Here is a 19888-nt window from a genome sequence, read left to right as displayed (position 1 = left end):
GAAAAACAGAATATATGTAAATGTAATGGAGTTAAAAGTTGAAAATTAAAAGTAAAAAAGAAAATAAAAATAAAAATGTGAATAGTAAATTGAATAGTGACGTGTGAGGAGTAAAGAATCTCTTTTTAATATATATATTAATTTGGTTCAAACAAGGGTTTTATAATTATAAGATAAGATGCTTGAAAGAAAATTGTGGGTAGATAATATTCATGATCAATCAACCATCAAACTGGTATTCAGTTATTCGAAACCACATCTCCAATGGCACACCCAAACAAGCCCTTCTAATCTACACCCAAATTCGCCATAACCCGCCGTGTAATATCCTCACCATATCCCCTTTGATTCTCAAAGCCTGTGCTTCTTGTTGCATGATCAATTACGGCAAAGCTGTGCATTGCGAATCAATCAAAGCTGGGGTGGATTCAGATGTGGTCGTGGGTACCTCAACGGCAACAATGTACGGCAAATGCGGAGACGTAATCGATGCCCGCAAGGTGTTCGATGAAATGCCTGTCAAGAATGCTGTTACTTATAATGCATTGATCAGCGTGTATATGCACATTGGAGAAACCGAGACGGCGTTAGGAGTGTTTCGGGACATGGGTTACAGAACACCCGTTTCGTGGATTGAAATGATTGCAGGGTATGCTAAAACCGGAGATACGAAGACGGCCAGATATTTTTTTGATCAGGTTCCGTTTTTTTTGAAAAATGTGGTTACTTGGTCGGTTATGGTTGATGGGTACGCGAGTAACGGGCAGATGGAGGCTGCTAAGGACGTGTTTGGGGTTATGCCCGAACGAAGCTTTTATGTTTGGTCATCAATGGTTTCAGGGTATTTCAAGAAAGGTGAGGCTGAAGAAGGTAAAGCTGTTTTTGAGAGGATTGAGGTTAGGAATTTGGTGATCTGGAACTCGTTGATTTCGGGTTATTGTCAAAACGGGCTTTGCGAAGAAGCCCTGGATGCATTTGGAAAAATGCAATTAGACGGGTTTGAACCGGATGAGGTGTCCTTTACTAGTGCTTTATCTGCTTGTGCTCAGTTGGGCTTGTTAGAAACTGGTAAACAGCTTCATGGCATGATAATTCAAAAAAGAATCAAATTCAATCGGTTTGTTTTTAATGCTTTAGTTGACATGTATGCAAAATGTGGCGATTTAACAAGTGCGAGATTAATATTTGAAAACGGTTTAGAAACTGAAAAGAATGCTTCGTGTTGGAATGCCATAATTTCAGGCTTTTCTATTCACGGCTATTGTCGTGAAGCGTTGGAGTTTTTTAATAATATGGAGAATTCACATGTGAAACCGAATGAGATCACTTTTCTCTCGGTTTTATCTGCGTGTGCACATGCAGGGTTTGTTGAAGATGGGTTAAAAGCGTTTAAAAAGATGGAGAAACATGGTTTATCGGCTAATGTTAAACATTATGGTTGTTTGGTTGATCTTTTAGGACGTGCGGGGAGATTAAAAGATGCATATGAAATCGTGACAAAGATGCCGATGAGACCAAACGATATGATTTTGGGGGCTCTTCTTGGAGCATGTAGAGTTCACTCTGATTTAAACATGGCAAATTGTGTGATTGGAAGGATCAAATTGCAAGATTCTTGTGATACTTCTTATGTGCTTATGTCAAATATATATGCTGCTTCTGATAGATGGGAAAAAGCTGAAAGTTTAAGGATTGTTATGTCTAGTAAAAGGGTTGTTAAGACAGTTGGGTGTAGTTCAGTCACTCTCTAACCCCGCCTGAAGTTTATGTGGTTAGATCTCGATGTCATTTTGATGGTTTTGTTTGGCTTAGAATAGCCAAGATGGGCAAATTCGGTAATTGGTCAAAATGGGTTCGGGTTAAAAACAATCTATTTAAGATAGGTTGATTGGGTTGGGTCAAGATGGACAGGTTGGATCATGGGTCAAAACGAAGTTCGGGTAAAAATGATCATTTTGAGTATAGGTTTAATAGGTTGGGCCAAGATGCGCATGTTGGATAACGGGTCGAAACGGAATCCGGGTTAAAATGATAAATTTTTAGTATAGGTGAACGGGTTGGGTCTAGATTGGCTGGTTGGATAATGAGTGAAAATGGAGTTCGGGTTAAAACGATCATTTTGGGTACGGGCTGAATGGGTTAGGTTCGCTGTCAATATGGACGGGTTGGATAATGAGTCAAAACCAGTTTTAACTAAAACAATAACATTGGGTATAGGTTGAATGAGCTGGGTCAAGATGGGCAAATTCGATAATGGTTCAAAAAGATTCAGGTTAAAACGATCATTTTTTTTGTTAGTTGCAGATACAAATATTATTACAGTGATAATTTGAATATTTTATTATTTTAACAAAACAGTGTAATGTATGACACTGTATTTTTTTCAAACTGATTTTCCCACTTATTTGACTAGATAAACCTTTTTGCATTTGTTATTTATTTTTAGAGAAATCTGCAATTTGCCTTCCTGGTTTATATCGTTGCTGGATGGATTAGCCACTGAAAAAAGATTTTGCGAACTTTGCGCCACTGTGTTTCTCCGGCGGGTTCTTCTGACTCCTGGCGTCAGTTGACCATGAGTTGACTGTTGGTATTTTAGTAATAATCCCAACATATTAAGGGTATTTTAGTAATCTTCTTCTAATAAATAATAAATATAAAGATAATAATAACATCGTTGATATCTGAACTCAACACCACCACCATCATTTTTTAGATTTATTACATAATCTTCCATTTCACTTACACCTTGCAGCAATCACTTGATTCAATTCACCAAAATTAGGTTAGTTATTTTCAATCTATATATATATATATATATCTCTATCAATTATCGATTTACATAATTTTGCACAATTAATTTCAACGAATTTGTAACCCTAGCACTTGTAATCATCACTCCGTTCAATTAACTCCGGCGTTCATTCCAAAGACAGGCGGCGTGGTGCTGTGGCGCTGATGACCGGAAAAACGAGTTAATTGGAGATATATATATGTATATATGTATATATATATAAAGAAAAAAGGACACAATGTCAAGGAAAAAAGACACAATCAACAATGAAAATAAACACAAAACATAATGATAAACCAAACGACACGACTTTTTCACTTACCATTTTTTTTTTGTTTTTGTTTTTTTTACGAGAACGAAAATGACGGTGGAAACATTTTGTGTTTTTACTTTTTTTTTTTATTTTTATTTAAATTTTGAGTTATGATTTTTATTTAAATTTAGCTTAATTTGACCTCATTTTTGTTTCTTCTCATTTTTGTTCCCCTTTACAGAATAATTTGACCCTTACGACTAAACTCTATTATTACCCTATGTATTTTGGTTCTTTTTTTTTCATCTTGTCACAATGTTTAATGTTTTGGACAATGTATGTATGGAAGATATATATCTAATGACAATCTTTTATTTTTTTGGATTTGGGGGAAGTAAATGATTTGAACATCAACCAATAGTTGTCGTCTTTTGGTCATTTACAAATTTTACAAGTTCTTAGTACTTTATCATGTTAATCGAAGCATCACTCATTCTTATTTATCATGAATGAATAATGTGCAACCCAAATTATGATATCATCGTTAAACATTTCAAAAATGTAACCATACCAGTGGCTTTCTTGGTTTTTTGACTGACAAGCTCATTCCTTTTGGGACATCAATCTAAGAATTGATACTTTTGGCATCAATTGTTATTGTTTGACATCACTCTTACACTTGTCACTTATATTTTTTTTAGAACGATATTGAATACATTAGTTTAAATTCAGATTTTTTTTGTGCGCAGTCCCGTGTAGTACACGATGTTATAACCTAGTTTGTTATATGTAACTATCAAAATCCAAGTAAAGGTTTTCTTCAATGTACAAGTCTTGAGCTTGGCTCGCACTAGTTGAATACTTGAATTGAACGAGTTTTATCTCACCGCAATGTCATGTCTTTAGGCGAGTGGTTACGGGCAGTGAGGGTTTTTCCCTAATAGAAAAAATGAGTGTGTTATAAATTTAGCAATTAGCACAGGTTTAAGAAAAAGGATATTGGTTTTTAATACTCTTAACTTTCAACCGTTGGTTAATACCACTCCCAACTTTCGATTTGTTACCCACCACTCCCAACTTTCATCCTATTTGTTTTTATCACTCCCTCACTAACTGAAGACTAACGACGTAAGTGATAAACTGACGTGGCTTTTTTTTAATTGACTTGGCATGTTGATTTGGAAATTACTTTTTTTAGCAAGATTATATTTGTATCATGATCAAACATGAGTTGAGCAACATTGCAGGGTGTAAACCCTAAATTACACAATATCTTAAATCCCATCACAAATCACCCAAATCAAGCAATAAATCCTCTAATTCTTCTTCACCATATAACATACATCATCAAATTACGAAACCCTAAGCTCTGACGATTTCCATTCGGTTCTACTTCTCCTCCGGCAAAAACCCCTAATCGGAGAATATGGTGCTGGTTGGTTTCATGCGATGAACAAGGTGGAGAGATGGTTTTAGGGATGTGTTGGAACTTGTGCCAGTTAGTTATTGGAGATTCCGGTTGTTCCGATTGTATAGGTTTTAAAATTACTTTGACAAGAACGGAGTTTGCGATGACGAAGGAAGACGAGGAGAAGATGGGTATTTTGGGAAGATGACGAAGGAAGACGAGGAGAAGGAATTTAGAGGGCGTTTGCAATGTATTTCATGAAATCAACGAGAGATCGACCACCATGAACGGTTGTATGACAATGATAGGCGGTTTGATGTTAATGGCGATGGGTGCTGGAATTTGAAGAACTAATTCAGATCCAGGTGGCTAATTCAACTTTATGTTATAGTTATCTGGTTTGAAATTAATTAGTTGTAGGTAGCAGGTTATTGCTTAATGGTAATGATGGAGATGGCTGGTGGCTGATGGTGTTATGTGTGAAAAAGAAAGATGAGATGGTGGGTGGGCCCGCATTTTTTTCAAAACCGGCCACATAGGCGTTCCACGTTATTAAAAAACGACACATCAGCAAACAAACTAACGTCGTTAGTCTTCAGTTAGTGAGGGGGTGACAAAAATAAATAAAATGAAAGTCGGGAGTGGTGATTAACAGATCGAAAGTTGGAAGTGATATTAACCGGCGGGTGATAGAAGTATTAAAAACCAATAAGAAAAAGGTAAATATGTGATAAGTTCAAATTAAATAATAAATTAAAAAAGTAAATGAATAAAAAAAGTAAAAATATAGGGAATCCAAGCATAGTTAATGCAGAAGATAGATATCTGATTAGATTAGATGTTACCGTGTAGGTAGTAAGTCTTACTTTTGACCATAAATAAATAAAAAATGACAACACTCTGCTCTGCAGCTCTTCTCACGTCACGCGCTCTCCTCTAAACACGTGCCACCAACAGAATTCAATTCTTTAGTGGGGCCCATCCATCCCCTCATAAAAAGAAAAGAAAAGAAAAGAAAAGAAAGAAGAGACACAAACACAAACACAAACACAAACACACACATAGAGGTGTTCAAAAAAACCGGTTACGGAACCGGTTTGGGCGGTTAACCGGAAAACCGGTTTTTTAAAAACCGGTTTTTTTAAAAACCGGTTTGACCGGTTTACGTAACCGGTTTACGTATCGGTTATACTTTTTGGAGCCAAAACCGGTTTTATAACCGGTTATAAAAAAAACCGGTTTTTTGTAATAACCGGTTAATAAAAAACCGGTTAACCGGTCTTTAAAATAACCGGTTTATAGCCGTTATAAAAAAACCGGTTAACCGGTTTTTTAATAACCGGTTAACCGGTTAAACCGGTTTTCGAACGTTACCAAACGGCTTTATAGCCGTTTTTTTTTTTTTGCCCGTTTTTTTAGCCGTTTTTTTGGTTTTTTTACCCCCACAAACATCTATATATAGTTTAGGTTGGGTATTGGTTAGATCACACTTGATTATACAACTCCAAAAGCTCTAAACGTTTATTTCATACGCGATTATAACTCCAAACGCTCTTCTTTCGTAGTCGTTTATTTCATACTCGTGTATACCACTCTTAATTCGTAGTCGATTATCATGGCCTCCCAAAGTGCTGCTTCATCGGTCAACATGGGTGCCTCGAACACGGGAGAAACCGTCGTTCGGGTCATCCCCACGAAACGAAACCAAGATATTTGGCAACATTTCGACCTATGCGAAATGTCTAACGGAACCCAAAAAGCTAGATGCAAACATTGTTTGAAGTTTTATAACAAAGAAGCAAACTCCAGTTTAAGAGCTCATGTAGAAAGGCCCTCTTGCAAGGTCTTGAAGGACGAATCCGGAAGTAGTTCGCAGCCGGAGATGACGAATCAAGGAACGGTGTTTACGTACGACCTTGAAGCGGTACGTCAACAGTTTGGCAACTTTGTGATTCAACAATCACTTCCTTTCAACCACTTCGACAACCCTCAATTCACGGAGATGATGCAAAAGTATGTTCAACCACGCTACCAACACGTAAGTCGTTCGAAACCCTAAACCCTAAACCCTAAAAAAAAAAAAAAAAAAAAAAAAAAAAAAAAAAAAAACCGGTTAACCGGTTAGACCGGTTATTAAAAACCGGTTATAAAAAACCGGTTTAATAACCGGTTCTAACCGGTTTTTAAACCGGTCCAAACCGGTTTGGCCGGTTTGAGTTTTCAGCAATAAAAACCGGTTAATAACCGGTCCGGTTATTAACCGAACCGGTTTTTTTCTGGATAAAAAAAACCGGTCCGGTTAATAACCGAACCGGTTTTTTCAAAAAAACCGATTTGTGCACCTCTACACACACACAGAGAGTTTCAATTTCTCTAATCTATCCTCCATTCCGTTCCTTTCATGCTCAACTTGTATACAAATGGTCAGAGTTTTCAGCCTTTTCTTTTCTTTCTTAATTCATCTCCTAATTTTATTCTATTTGCTGAATGCATGTTTCCAAATTCAACGTAATTTCTTCTGAATTAGGTTGTTGCTTACTATCAATTTCAATTCCTCTAGATTTTTTATTTTTATGTTGAATGCTAAATATATATATATATATAATCATGTATCAAGTTTTGGATTGTTGATGTTATATATGGTTTGTTATTTAGGTGTTTCCCAATGATTTTGTTTAATTGCTGATACAACAAGTGTTGTTATGTTTGTAATTTGTTATACACCAATACTAGAGTGGTTGTCAGTTTCATTAGCTATAATGAATTTAATCAAATAAACTTGTAACTTAATACTATTATTTTCAGTTTTCCGTTTGGCTTGAAACAACAAATCTAGTGTTTCCATCATCACACGATCCCATACTTATCTACATTTGTTCCAAGTTTTCATGATGTATGCTTCATGGATTTAGTTTTTTTACCATATTAATCAATCGCCTTCTGAAAGCATCAATGATTGGTAGTAAAGTTGTGTTAACGTATAAGAGGAAGCGGCCCGGCCTTGGGTTCGGCCCTGATCAAACTCATGGATCTCAAACTTTAGAGCTACTGAAAGCACCAGCCAATAAACAACAAGTTTCAACACATGATTCTGAGAGAAAAGATGCTAAGGTAAATTATCCTGAGCTGGTTTATAATTCAAGTTACTATTTATTGCCATCTTGATTATATATATAGTCAAGCTGTATTGATTTCCTGATGAGGAACAGCTTGATGATGATCATATCACTGTTTCGTTTCTGAATAAATGTACCTGATTGTTATTGAGGTTACAAGATCATAAATCATCCTCTCTGTTTGACTTGAATTGTAAGTTTTAACTTTAAGCTATTGAGCTGATAAATCCTTCCAATCTAACACGCAATTGCAATGAAAGAAAAAGAGTTGAAGAATAACAAAGAAAAGAATGAGACCTAATTTCTAAATCTTCAAAAAATCTCAATTCTCTCCTCGTATACGGAAATCTAGAGCTTAACCTAACCTCATTTTAATTTTAGCGGTATACTTCAGTTTGCGGTTAGTCTATGGTTTGGTTAGCGGTAATGCTCTATCAGCTAAACAAAAGAATCATTGCTGTATTGATTCCACACCAATGAATCTTTAATATATTAATATTCACTAACGAGTAATCAGTACCTCATCCGAAAGTTACTACTATTTTTTAGCAAACTTTTAGTAAAGAAAATTTTATGGGAGCTTTGGGATTTAACTTAAGTGAATTCACCGTTTGGCATTTCGGCCATAAAAAAAGATTTCTGCTTCTTCAGCCTGTTCTCTACTTTCTGTTTGAACAGCAGCAGCTCACTTCTCCTTTTAAACAAATTCTTTTCAATCCATTTCATAAAGCTCTCTGGTCATGGGCGATTATTACATATTTACTTGTCTGTGCTGAACCTTTCTTTCGTTTGCATTATATAAATACTGACCTACTGCATTAAAGATCTTCCTTTTCGTTTACACATTTACCATTGTCCATTTTGTGGTTAGTCAACTGTATAAGACTATTTTTGTTTGTTTGTTAACTATTCCATTGTTTTGCAGTTTTTGGTGTTAAAATATTGGTAAGTGATTTTGCACTTTGATCATATCTTCAAAAATAATTTACTGTGATCTACTTGATGCATCTTGTTAGGTTCCTTCTTACAATCATGATTTTGAATGAATTTTAATCTTGGTTATAAGACTCATTGTTGGTGATTACTTTTAGCACACTCCATTCAAGTCATTAAGTGCTGATGTTGGTGAGAATCTAAATTATTGGCTCGGGTGTTCAGCCTAAAAGGAGATTAAGCTGAAATTTGGGCCAGTTAGTGATAATAGTGGGTCTTGGTTAATTGGTCTCGACATTTTTATATCTATATATTCAGCTATTTTGTTCTACTTTTCTTCCATTCTTTTCCCCCATGTCTGTTCTGTTTAGCAAATTCTGGATTTTTCTAGAAATAGGTAATTTTAATGTTGGCTTGCAACATATTTCATATCCTTCCTCTTTATTGTGCCATTGTATAGTGATTTTAAGAATACATAAGCATCATTCAAATAAAATGATAGTGGATCTAAAACTATAGGTTCACCAGCAAGACAACAAATTAGGCTATATCTAACATAACCCTCAAATGATTTTTTTGTCCATGTTTCGCCAATAGCTAATTTGTTATTTATGGTTCGAAGAACAATATTAGCACTTTGTAATGTGAGTTTTCGTATAAAACGATTTAGGATTTGTATTGATTACTAAATAGTATTTGCTAGACTTTGAACCCTTATCTCTTTTAGCTACTTTTATTGATTTGACTACCAATCAGCCACCTCTATCTGAAAATTAAAAGATTTATTCTCTGGTACTAGATTATAGTTGTTTTTTTTTTGGTATCTTGATCTCGGATTGATCTAAAGCTTAGTGATACTTCTAAATTCAAGTTAACGATGTATTCCTTTTTAAATACTTCTTTCTCAACAAGTTGTTGGACTTCTGTGCAGACATTGAATCAGTGTGCTCTATATAATGGTGGCGGCGGCAACACATTACAAAAGTCTGAATATTGTCATTCCAGTGAAGTCAGTTTTACTTTCAACGTTGTGAATATACGTAGAATGCGATGTCTTAATGGTCTCAAAGTTTAATTCTATTAACATGAGTAGAATGTCATGTCTTAATGTTCTCAAAGTTTATTCTATTAACATCAGTTTTGTTGTGCACTAAAGGATCTTGATGGGAAAAAGCTATGTTCTAGATGTGTCAAACAACAAGATACATTATCAACATTACAAAAAGTTGGAAACTCATGTGAAGACACAATGAAAGTTAAAAAACCAGGTTTCCCATTGATAACATTCAGTCGCAGAGTAAAACAGAAAAAAACTACGGACGAGACTGTTGTGCTAGAAAAGTCAACTTTTGTGGAGAAATATGATTTAGTGGCGGTTAAAAGCAATAATTCTACAATGGATAATGGCTGCCTTGTAGATGTTTCAACAGATTTAACAGGATACGATTCCAATTCTCGATATTGCACTGCAAGTCAAGAAAAGGTATGCATCCATTTTGCCTAAACATGTAATCCACGTTTTTTATTGTTTTTCTTGTTCTGCTTCTTGGTTAGTCATGTGGTTGGATCCATATTTGAGTTGATGTCGAAAGACAAATAGGACAAATACTATAGAATACAAACATACTTTATGTATATTATTTTCTCAAAAAGGTTCCTTAACAATATTTGCACGTAAGAAACCAACCAACATAAAAGTAACATTTTTTTACACATAAAAGTCGCTCCACATGTTAAACTTGAACAAAATTGTGATTTCCTTTTTATTATTGATGCTACATTAGGAAATAATTGAGATGAATTAATGTTTTAAATCGGACATGTGACAAGGCAAAGTCTGTTCAATGTTCATCTTTCTTTTCCATTTTTATTTCAATAAGTTGATAATAACAAATAATCTATTAAAAGCAATAAAATAATAATAATAATACTGATACTGATACTGATACTGATACTGATACTGATACTGATAATGATAATAATAATACATGAGTGAGGATGACGTAACTCAAAATAAAATAAATTTACATTTAAAGTTGTGAAAAAGTTACAAGCATGTGATTTTATTTGCTATTATAATGCCATTTTTCGAATAATGTTTATATGATCTTATCCAATCATAAATAAGAGATATTTTCTTTTTTCAAACCTAACATGTTTAGGGACTTTTATGATTAAAACAAAATATATGTTGGTTTTTTATGTATAAAATATTAAAGAATAATTACAAGAAAGATCAGAAAGTATGTTGGTTTTTCATGTGCAAAAATTTGTTAAAGGACTTTTACGAGAAAAAACAGAAAGTACGTTGGTTCCTTATGGTATCCCTTAAAAATCTTGTTGGAAGTCACTGCAGAGAATCTTGTTTCCTAACAAAATTACAATATACCAGTGATTTATCCTTGGATCTAGCTGTTATTAGCATGACGGATAATTTTCTTGTGTGCATTACGCTGCGTTTTTTGAGCTAGAGGGAGCACCACAGAGCAGTCACTGTAATATAAATCTTCTGCATTTGTGTTTGTCCTTAGCTGTTGTGGTTCATTTTTAATTATTCTCTCATAAAACTGTTTTAAGAGAAAGACAACTAATTTTTGTGTACACTTTTTCATGACAGAAGACCATTGAAGATGTTGATATCTGTGATGCTGCTTCACTTTCTGAACCTAAAATTGAGATGTATGTATTCTTTATCTTGAATGTTTACATCGTTTTTATGCATTACCTCTGTCACGCCATGTTCTCATTTCCGTTTTAGCTGACTTTAGCAGTGAGAAGTCAACTAATGAAGAGTTTACCACTGCAAGCTGCATTCTAAAGGACACCCCACCAATAGCTGACTCATCAGGTAAGAGCTCACAATTCAACCCTCCCATTTGGAAACAGGTCATTTCCTGATGTTTTAGAGTGATAACAGGTCAAAATTTGTTGAACATATATTCAAATTTATTTTTACATATTAAATTGTTATAATGTGTTTTGACCCAAGCTCATTTCGACCTTTCATCCAAACCGTCTGACCCGCCTGGTTTGGTACCGCTACAATATACTATGTTGCAAACCTTCAGGAAAGTCACAAATGGATGCAGATAGAAGTCTGGAGGTATCACAGAGCCTTGTTTTCGCAAAAGATGAATCACGGGTCATATCAGGTGATGATGTAGAAAGTGCTAAAACAACTGTTCACAAGAAACGAGATGAAGGCTCACTAGCTTCTTTTGATTTAACAAAGCCTCCACCTGGTTAGTATATTGCTTAAATAATTACCTATAACAATAATAAGAATTTACTTTTAAATGCTTTGATTTGGGTGATGTTTTCATTAGCGAGTCCAATAGGTGCTAAAGGGTTTAACCAAATAGGAAATGTGTCAAATGGGTTGAAAGAATAAAAAAGTCATCGGAAGTGCACTCAAATTTATAGAAGCCTCTTCAATCCCTTTACTTAAAAAGGATATACATCTAGTATGGTTTTTGCATATCATATTTAGCCAAATTTATTAATAAAATTCAAAGAAAAGAATAAGAAAGTGTGTTCATGGGTTAGCCCAACCTTTTTACCCCTCGTGTGCTTATGCTGCCATATTAATAAAACATTTTACAAAGCGAAGAATCTTTTTCAATTCCTAAAAAAAAGTGGTAGAATTCAAACATCAAGGTAGAAGTAATCTGCATTCCAGTTCCAGGATTGAATTGTACATAGTGCCTTTTGGGTTGCACTTGGAGTCGAGCTTCTTCGGTTGTACATAGAGCTTATTTTACACTATCGGGTGTTCAAATATTAGTAAGGCAGAATATACCACTAAAATTAATGTATAGGTAAGCACACATTATTTCTCACTCATTCTAGTTGTGATTTATCAGAATCAAGTGGTTTTGTGGACTGCAACTTAGCACTGGAGTCTAGCTCTAATGTACAGCTCCACAATGATGTATCAGAAAATCACCGAGAATCAACCGATTCTACTAGCAGAAATCACCCTGTAGTATTGCATGAGTTCCCTTCTAGAAGCAGGGTACTGGATTTGCTTGATGACAGAATTGGGGAGACTTCATTATCTCAATTACACTGTGTTCCTCCAACCCTCTCTAGTAGCGGCCATCCGTGGGGCCCAGACTTGCCGTCATCTTCCATTGGTCAAAGTCAAACATCAAAACAGAACTTTCTTCAGGTACATAGATTTTAAATAAGACCACCTGTTTCATGCACTTATTATTATATGGCTGTTGCAGCTTTTTCCAGAAGACAATATTCTGCCATCAAACAGGAAACCCCTACATTTTAGGAGCTCTACATGTTCAGCACCCTTTCGGTCACTTGAATCTAGAAACTTTGAAGACATGATCGGGTCGCAATACCCGTCTGACTCGCTAGCCTTAATAAGACACAAGATCATGCTTGACAACATATTAAGTAAAGCAAGGGCCGTTAATGTTAGAAAAGGTAAGTTTGTTGACGGTTTTGACCATCCAAATGTATGGTCAGAGGAGGAACTTGACTTTCTTTGGATTGGTGTAAGACGACACGGGATTGGCAGTTGGGATGCCATTTTACGGGACCCACGGTTACACTTTTCATCATGGAGATCGCCACGTGAGTTAGCCGAGCGGTGGGAGGAAGAACAGTCAAATCTTCTAAGGGCAAAACCGCCGAAACCTGCCAAGAAACACAGTCCAATCGAAGAACCTCAACTCTCCCTTGGATTTAGAGGAAGGTCAACCGTTGACCCGGATCTGGTGAATGTTCCCAAGGGGAACTTAAACTTACCCCCTTGGCTCCCTTGTTCTAGACCTGTTGAAAAGACCGGGGTTCCTTGGGTTTCATACACGGGTCAATCTGGTTTGATGCAATGGATTAACCAACCCTTCTGCGGCTCTAATAGAGGACAGCCAACTTCTGGTGCGGCCTATTGGGCTGAAGCGTTGGCGCCAGCCCGTCCTGTTAGTAAAGCGAATGAAGTGATTGTCATAGAGAGTGATGTGTCTTCTGAAGAGACTGTATCAGATGATCATAGTGTTAGGAGTTAGGTGATGGGGTGTAGTAGTATATCAGATGTTTGGGTTTTTTTTGTACAGTACTTAAATCTTGATTGATTAAGGTTTATCTTTATGGGTTGTGTTTCTCTCACCCTCTAAATTAAGGGTTTGAAAATGATTCCAAGATTTAAGCCATGTTTATGTATGGAACCAATCTGCAAGTGTATGTCTGTGATAAAAAGGGGGTTTAGCTATTGTTACATCTGACCAACAGTTGATGAGAGACAACTTTCAAGTTAGTGTGGTTGTACAGTTATTAGGTTTTAAACTAAAATGATAAAATAGATTTTACATACTATAGTAATAATATTTCAATTAAATTGATTGCTTTGAAGTCATTAATAGTAAGTTTTGTTCATTATTTTGTTAAATTTGTTTTATAAAAAAGTTAAAGAACGTGCAATTCATTAAGTTTAGTTCATTTAAGGGTTTCTTCTGTTTTCCATTCATGTGTCATATTTTCCAAATGCAAGTCTAGGTGACGCTCCATTATTTTGATTTAATTCTGTCTCTACTCAAACTCCAATGCATTTTGCTTTATGATTTTTACAATAAGGTTGACTAGAATCAAATCATCAATTTGACTCACACTATTTTCAATAAGGTTGACTAGAATCAAATCATCAATTTGACTCACGCTATTTCTTTACTTAACCATTGTATGAATAAATAGCTTTTCACATGATTTTCGTGATGATCACTGACATACATGCATACAGTTTGGTGCGTACAAGGAGATAACATATTTTATTATTTGTATGCTTAGGCTGAGGGGTGTGGGGGGCTCTAACGGGGGCGCGAGTGGGGGCTCCAGCCAATAATATTGTGACGTGTGGCAGAGAGAGAAACTGGATAAGATGGGTGATGGAGCCCCCGCTGGAGCCCCTGGCCCTGGTGTGGGGGGCTCCAGCAGGGGCTCCAGCGGATTTTTTTTTATTTTTTTATAGATATATTCAAAAAACGTATTATTAAAAAAACTCATAAATTATTAAAAAAAAACACACATTAAAAAAAAAACATTAATATCTAAAAATAAAAAAAAATTTAAAGTACTAAAAAAACATTATTCTTATTCTTCGGCTTGGTCTTCTTCGATCAACCTCTTTCGGATACGTTCCTTTTGCCTTTCCATCAGCATTTGATCGACCGGATTTAGGTTACTGAAGTCTCTTGTAAGGAAGTCCATGTTGGAATACCGTATGCCCGAGACACATAATTAGGTTAATGTGGCTAGCCGTGTTTGATCCAAGTCGGGTCATACCCAATAACGAGTTAGACACACACCAATTATGTATTTGTTAAGATAAGATCTATAAGACAAATACAGAACACGACACATTCAGAAAAACGGGTTTCTGAATAATTACTTGAAAGTGTTAAATAAATTAATTGGTTAATTTATTTATTCAAATAATTATTATTGGAATGATTATTTAACTATGTGTTCTTTTGTAAAATGGTTTATAAAAGATGGGGTGTTTATATATTTATTTTATACTTTATAAAATAAATAAAATAAAAAAAAAAAAAAAAAATATATAATAATTGGGGCCGGTTTTGGGTGGGCCCCACACCCCATGTCTTGGTCAATATTTTGTCATGAAAAGGTTGAGTGTGAACTTAACCAAAAACCTAACACCATGTTGGATGATGGTGTGTAATGATAAAAGATCAAGATCAAGATACATTATAATAACACTTTCAAGTAAACAAAAAAAAACACAACACTCTTTTTCTTTCTTCTTGTTTACGGCCAAGGAAGAAAAGAAGGCTCGGGTCTCGGTTTTTCGTGTTCAAACTTCCTAACATAGCTCGGTGTGTGTTGGAGGCTCGGGGTACATTCCGTTTGAGGATTTTCCCTTTGAAAGTCTAGCATCAACATCATCATCATCATCTTCTTCAACCACCAACTAAACTCTTAAAGGGTTAAGAATGTAAGTGTTTACAAGCTTTGATAGTTTAGCTTTTCCGTATCATTTGATCCTTGTTTCGGGTTTCTAGAAAATAGATTATTGGTAATCTTATAACATGAATAAATTAGGTTGTTCATGTACACATTTTATAAACTTGTAACATATATATAAACATGGATACATATGTTTAGTTTGTAAACGTCACGCTTCCGCCTTAATTGTGACTAGTTAAATGGTTAACTAAGTTTATAAATTCCATAGAAACCCAACAAATGGCATCAAGAGCCGGGATACGGGAAACTAAGCTTCGGGTTCTCGGTTTTATATTTTTCCCCTTGAAAGATTTTATACAAAAAATTAACATGCATGATTTTTTTTGTATTTAATCTTGTTATTGTTTTTGGCTTTGTTCAAAAAAAAAAAAAAAAAAAAAAAAAACCGAGTTAATGGGCCGAAGCCCAATTCGGGTGAATTTGGGCCGAAGCCCACTTGAATATGGTTATTGGGCTAACCGGAAATAAAAGGGAAAAGGCTATATGGGCCGAAGCCCATTTTTGGTTAAATGGGCCGAGCCCATGAGTTTTTTTTAATTGGGCCGAAGCCCATGTGTTTTGCACATGTGGGCCGAAGCCCATAATCTAGTTATTGGGTCAAGCCCAAATGGGTTGGGCTAGGCCCGATAAAGTCAAGGGGTTTTGGAACGGGTTCCTAAAACATAACGGGTTATGTTTGTTAAAACTAGACCGAGCCGTAGACCAAAGTGGATGTTTGTTTGTGGTTGATGTTGTGATTGTTGTTAATTATTCAAAGTTTCGGTTTGTAATAATTAATTAGGGGCTATTTTGTAATTATTTATTCATATGGGTATGTAATAAATAGTTTATTTGTAATATCTTTATTTTATAGAAATATGTATTAGGACATTTGTTTTTGTAAAATAAAGAAGATTGCAAAATTGGAAGTTTGGGCCTAATTGGGCCGGGTATGGTGATAATGGGTCTCACAAGCCCATTAAAGGGATTCAAGCCCAAAAGGACCTAAGCCCACCAATTGAGCCCAAATGGAAGCTTATGGAAGCTAAGGCCCAAGTTCAAGCCCAATGGATCACAACGGGGTTGAAGAAGATGCTCGAAGCATTTGGATGCGGGATCGAGTGGGAGCTACAACATCCATGTGTCATGTGTCCCTTAGGATTGGACCTAAGACACACACTTGTTTCGGCTAACAAGTGTGGTCTAACTTAGTGGCTCGTGTCTAGTATAATTGTGTATGCTTGTTAATTGATTGTTTGATTGTGTGGTTGTTAGATATTAGGATATCAACTTCGTCACATAGAATTAATTAACAAAGCATTAAATGGGTTCTAATAATTATCGGTAATTACGTGACACATAGTTTAATAAAATGGATTTATTAACTAGCCGTCTCACGCCCATAATAAAATGGTTTTATTATAAATTAGAATTTTGAAAATGGTTTCAAAATATCATGTTACTAAATGCATGTTAGTACATGATTTAAAGTTTTACAACTAGAATTATTAAAACTAAAAATCCCTTTTAAAATTAAGGATAATAAGTTAAACACCATCCTTTTGTATAACGCTTAACATATTAGTAAGCTCTTAGTGGGAAAAAGGTCACCTAACCGCATAGAGTAAATTAATATGTTAAGGTAATATTGGCATATAAATGGGAAAAAGGTCACCTAACCGTTTTGTATGTTAATATTACAAGTTGATACAAGTAGGACGACTTAAATTAGAACCATGTGAAGAGGGTCACCCAAGCATGGGGTCTAATAGGTGTTGATGGGATAAACATGCCGACACGAAATATGATTTCGAACCGGTCCCATAAACTCTAGAAGTTGCAAAAGGGTTTGCAATTGTTATGAATAACTACCTTGATAAATCGACAATGGGAAAAAGGTCACCTAACCGGAGTCGGGTTTATCGTTGGATTCTAGATTTTAATTATTAATTATATTTGGTATATATATAAAAGGGTATTAATAATTAAAAAGGTAAAACACTAAAATGAACTTAATTAAAATTCTGCAGATGGCCGCACACGTCGACGACAACATAATCCCTAACGTCCAAAACGTATCTCTCCGATCTATTCTCGCTAAAGACCGTCTTAACCACAATAACTTTTCGGATTGGTTCCGAAATTTAAGGATTGTTCTAAAACAAGAAAAATTATATCATGTTTTGGAAACACCTATCCCCGAAGAACCGGAAGAGGGAAGTGAGGTCGAATATATGAATTGGGTCAAACTCACGGAAGATTCCATTCAAGTGTCATGCCTCATGTTGGCGACTATGGTTCCCGAAATCCAAAAGGATTTCGAAAACCATAATGCGTACGACATGATTACTCAACTTAAGGAAATGTTCCTTAAGCAATCAAGAGTTGAAAGGTTCGAAACGGTTCGAGCCTTGCATGCATGTAGAATGGATGATAATCAACCAGTTTCAACTTATGTACTTAAGATGAAAAGTTACATTGATCGCCTCGCCAAGCTCAATTGTCCCATCTCAAAAGAGTTAGCAACGGATTTGATCCTTAACTCTTTGTCGAAAAGGTTCGACACTTTCGTGTTAAATTATAACATGAACGGGTGGGACAAAACCATTGGAGAACTTCACTCAATGCTTAAAACAGCCGAGGCGAGCATGGGCAAAAGGGTTTTACCCATGTTTGCGATCAATGAAGGTAGATCCAAGAATCGGTCTCAACCCAATCCTAAGGCTAAGGTAGCAAAAAGAAAGGGTCCCCCTGTGCATCTTAAGGGTAAGGGCAAATCACCGGTTATGGCAAAGAAACAAAAGGTTATGGAACCGAAGGGTCATAAGGATGATCCTTGTTTTGGTTGTGGGGAGACCGGACACTGGAAACACAATTGTCCGGTCTACCTAAAAGAGCTAAAAGACAAGAGGAATGTGGCGCATACCTCGGGTAATGTCTTTATGATTAATGTTGAGCTAAATCTTATTTCTTCTAACACATGGGTATTGGATACCGGATGTGGAACTCATATTTGCAATTGGTTGCAGGGGTTCAAAAGGAATGAAGACTTAAAGAAGGGCGAAGTGAATCTTTTCATGGGCAACGGTGCAAGGGTGCACGTGGTCGCTAGAGGAGACTTCACTTTATCGCTTCCAAGTGGTTTGGAAGTTGTTTTGAAAAATGTTTTGTATGCTCCTAGTTTGACTAGGAACATTATTTCTGTGCACCTTCTTAGACAATGTAACTTTGACTTTAAATTTGTAAGATCAGAAATGCATGTCTCATCTAATGGTATCTTTTATTTTAAAGTTGTACCAAACAACGGTATTTATGAATTGGTTCATGATAATACCTCAAATAGCTCATTATATCAAACTTCTACTAAAAGACTCAAAAAGGATTTGAGTGATTCCTACATTTGGCATTGTCGCCTTAGACACATAAACAAGAATCGTATAAATACTCTCCAAAAGAAAGGTCTTTTGAAAACAAACGAGTTAGGTTCGTTTGATGAGTGTGAATCTTGTATTCAAGGCAAGATGACCAAAGAGCCTTTCAAAGGTACAAATGAAAGGGCTAAGGATTTGTTAGGTATCATACATACGGATGTATGCGGACCTTTCAAGCCAGCTAGTAGGAATAGTGAAAGGTACTTCATTACCTTTACCGACGATTTTAGTCGATATGGGTATGTGTATCTAATGAAACACAAACATGAAGCCTTTGAAATATTCAAGGAATTTCAAAATGAAGTACAAAATCAGCTCGACCGAACAATCAAGGTACTCCGCTCCGATAGAGGAGGCGAGTACCTAAGTGATGCTTTTCAAAGTCATCTTAGAGATTGTGGAATTATTTCACAGCTCACTCCTCCTGGAACTCCTCAACATAACGGAGTATCCGAGAGGAGGAATCGAACACTGTTGGACATGGTTCGATCAATGATGGCACGAAGCTCACTACCGCCGTCATTTTGGGGATATGCGCTACTTACAGCGGCTCGTATTTTGAATATGGCCCCGACCAAAAAGGTGGATCGAATACCCTATGAAGTGTGGCATGGAAAGGTTCCATCTTTTTCATATTTAAGGGTATGGGGATGCATAGTTTATGTTAAACGTGACACCCCAAATAAGCTTGAGGCTCGATCCATCAGGTGTATCTTCATAGGATACCCAAAGGATGATATAGGATATATATTCTATGATCCTAGTGAACAAAAAGTGTTTGTTTCACGCAAAGGATACTTCTTAGAAACTAGGTTCCTTATGGAAGGACCTAGTGAAAAGAAAGTGGAACTTGAAGAGGTTCAAGAATCACTTGATGATACACAGTTGGTCGATACTAGCTTTCAACACGAGGATGTTGAAGATGATCAAATGGTTGATCATACACACGTTGCTCGCAGATCTAGTAGGATT

At 35.8% G+C, this 19888-nt stretch overlaps 2 protein-coding genes across 2 annotated transcripts; both read left to right on the top strand.

Annotated features, from left to right (window-relative positions):
- Nucleotides 1-212: 212 nt before the first annotated feature.
- LOC143606628 (pentatricopeptide repeat-containing protein At3g21470-like) lies at nucleotides 213-1799 on the top strand. Its single transcript, XM_077082334.1, has one exon. The coding sequence runs from the start codon at nucleotides 213-215 to the stop codon at nucleotides 1749-1751; it is 1539 nt and encodes a 512-aa protein (XP_076938449.1). The 3' UTR covers nucleotides 1752-1799.
- A 5601-nt stretch (nucleotides 1800-7400) lies between these two features.
- On the top strand, nucleotides 7401-13563 carry LOC143606627 (uncharacterized). The gene is made up of 8 exons (XM_077082333.1): nucleotides 7401-7566; nucleotides 9436-9513; nucleotides 9661-9987; nucleotides 11122-11183; nucleotides 11276-11352; nucleotides 11573-11746; nucleotides 12368-12675; nucleotides 12737-13563. The coding sequence occupies exons 1-8, from the start codon at nucleotides 7408-7410 to the stop codon at nucleotides 13529-13531; spliced, it is 1980 nt and encodes a 659-aa protein (XP_076938448.1). The 5' UTR covers nucleotides 7401-7407; the 3' UTR covers nucleotides 13532-13563.
- The last annotated feature ends 6325 nt before the right edge of the window (nucleotides 13564-19888 follow it).

The sequence above is a fragment of the Bidens hawaiensis genome, unplaced genomic scaffold (genome assembly GCF_021521415.1).
Source record: "Bidens hawaiensis isolate Kalapana, Puna unplaced genomic scaffold, B.hawaiensis_p1.1 tig00076093_1, whole genome shotgun sequence".
In the NCBI taxonomy this organism is placed as follows: Eukaryota; Viridiplantae; Streptophyta; class Magnoliopsida; order Asterales; family Asteraceae; genus Bidens; species Bidens hawaiensis.
Note: the sequence above shows the minus strand (reverse complement) of the source record. Positions and strands in the feature narration are given on the sequence as shown.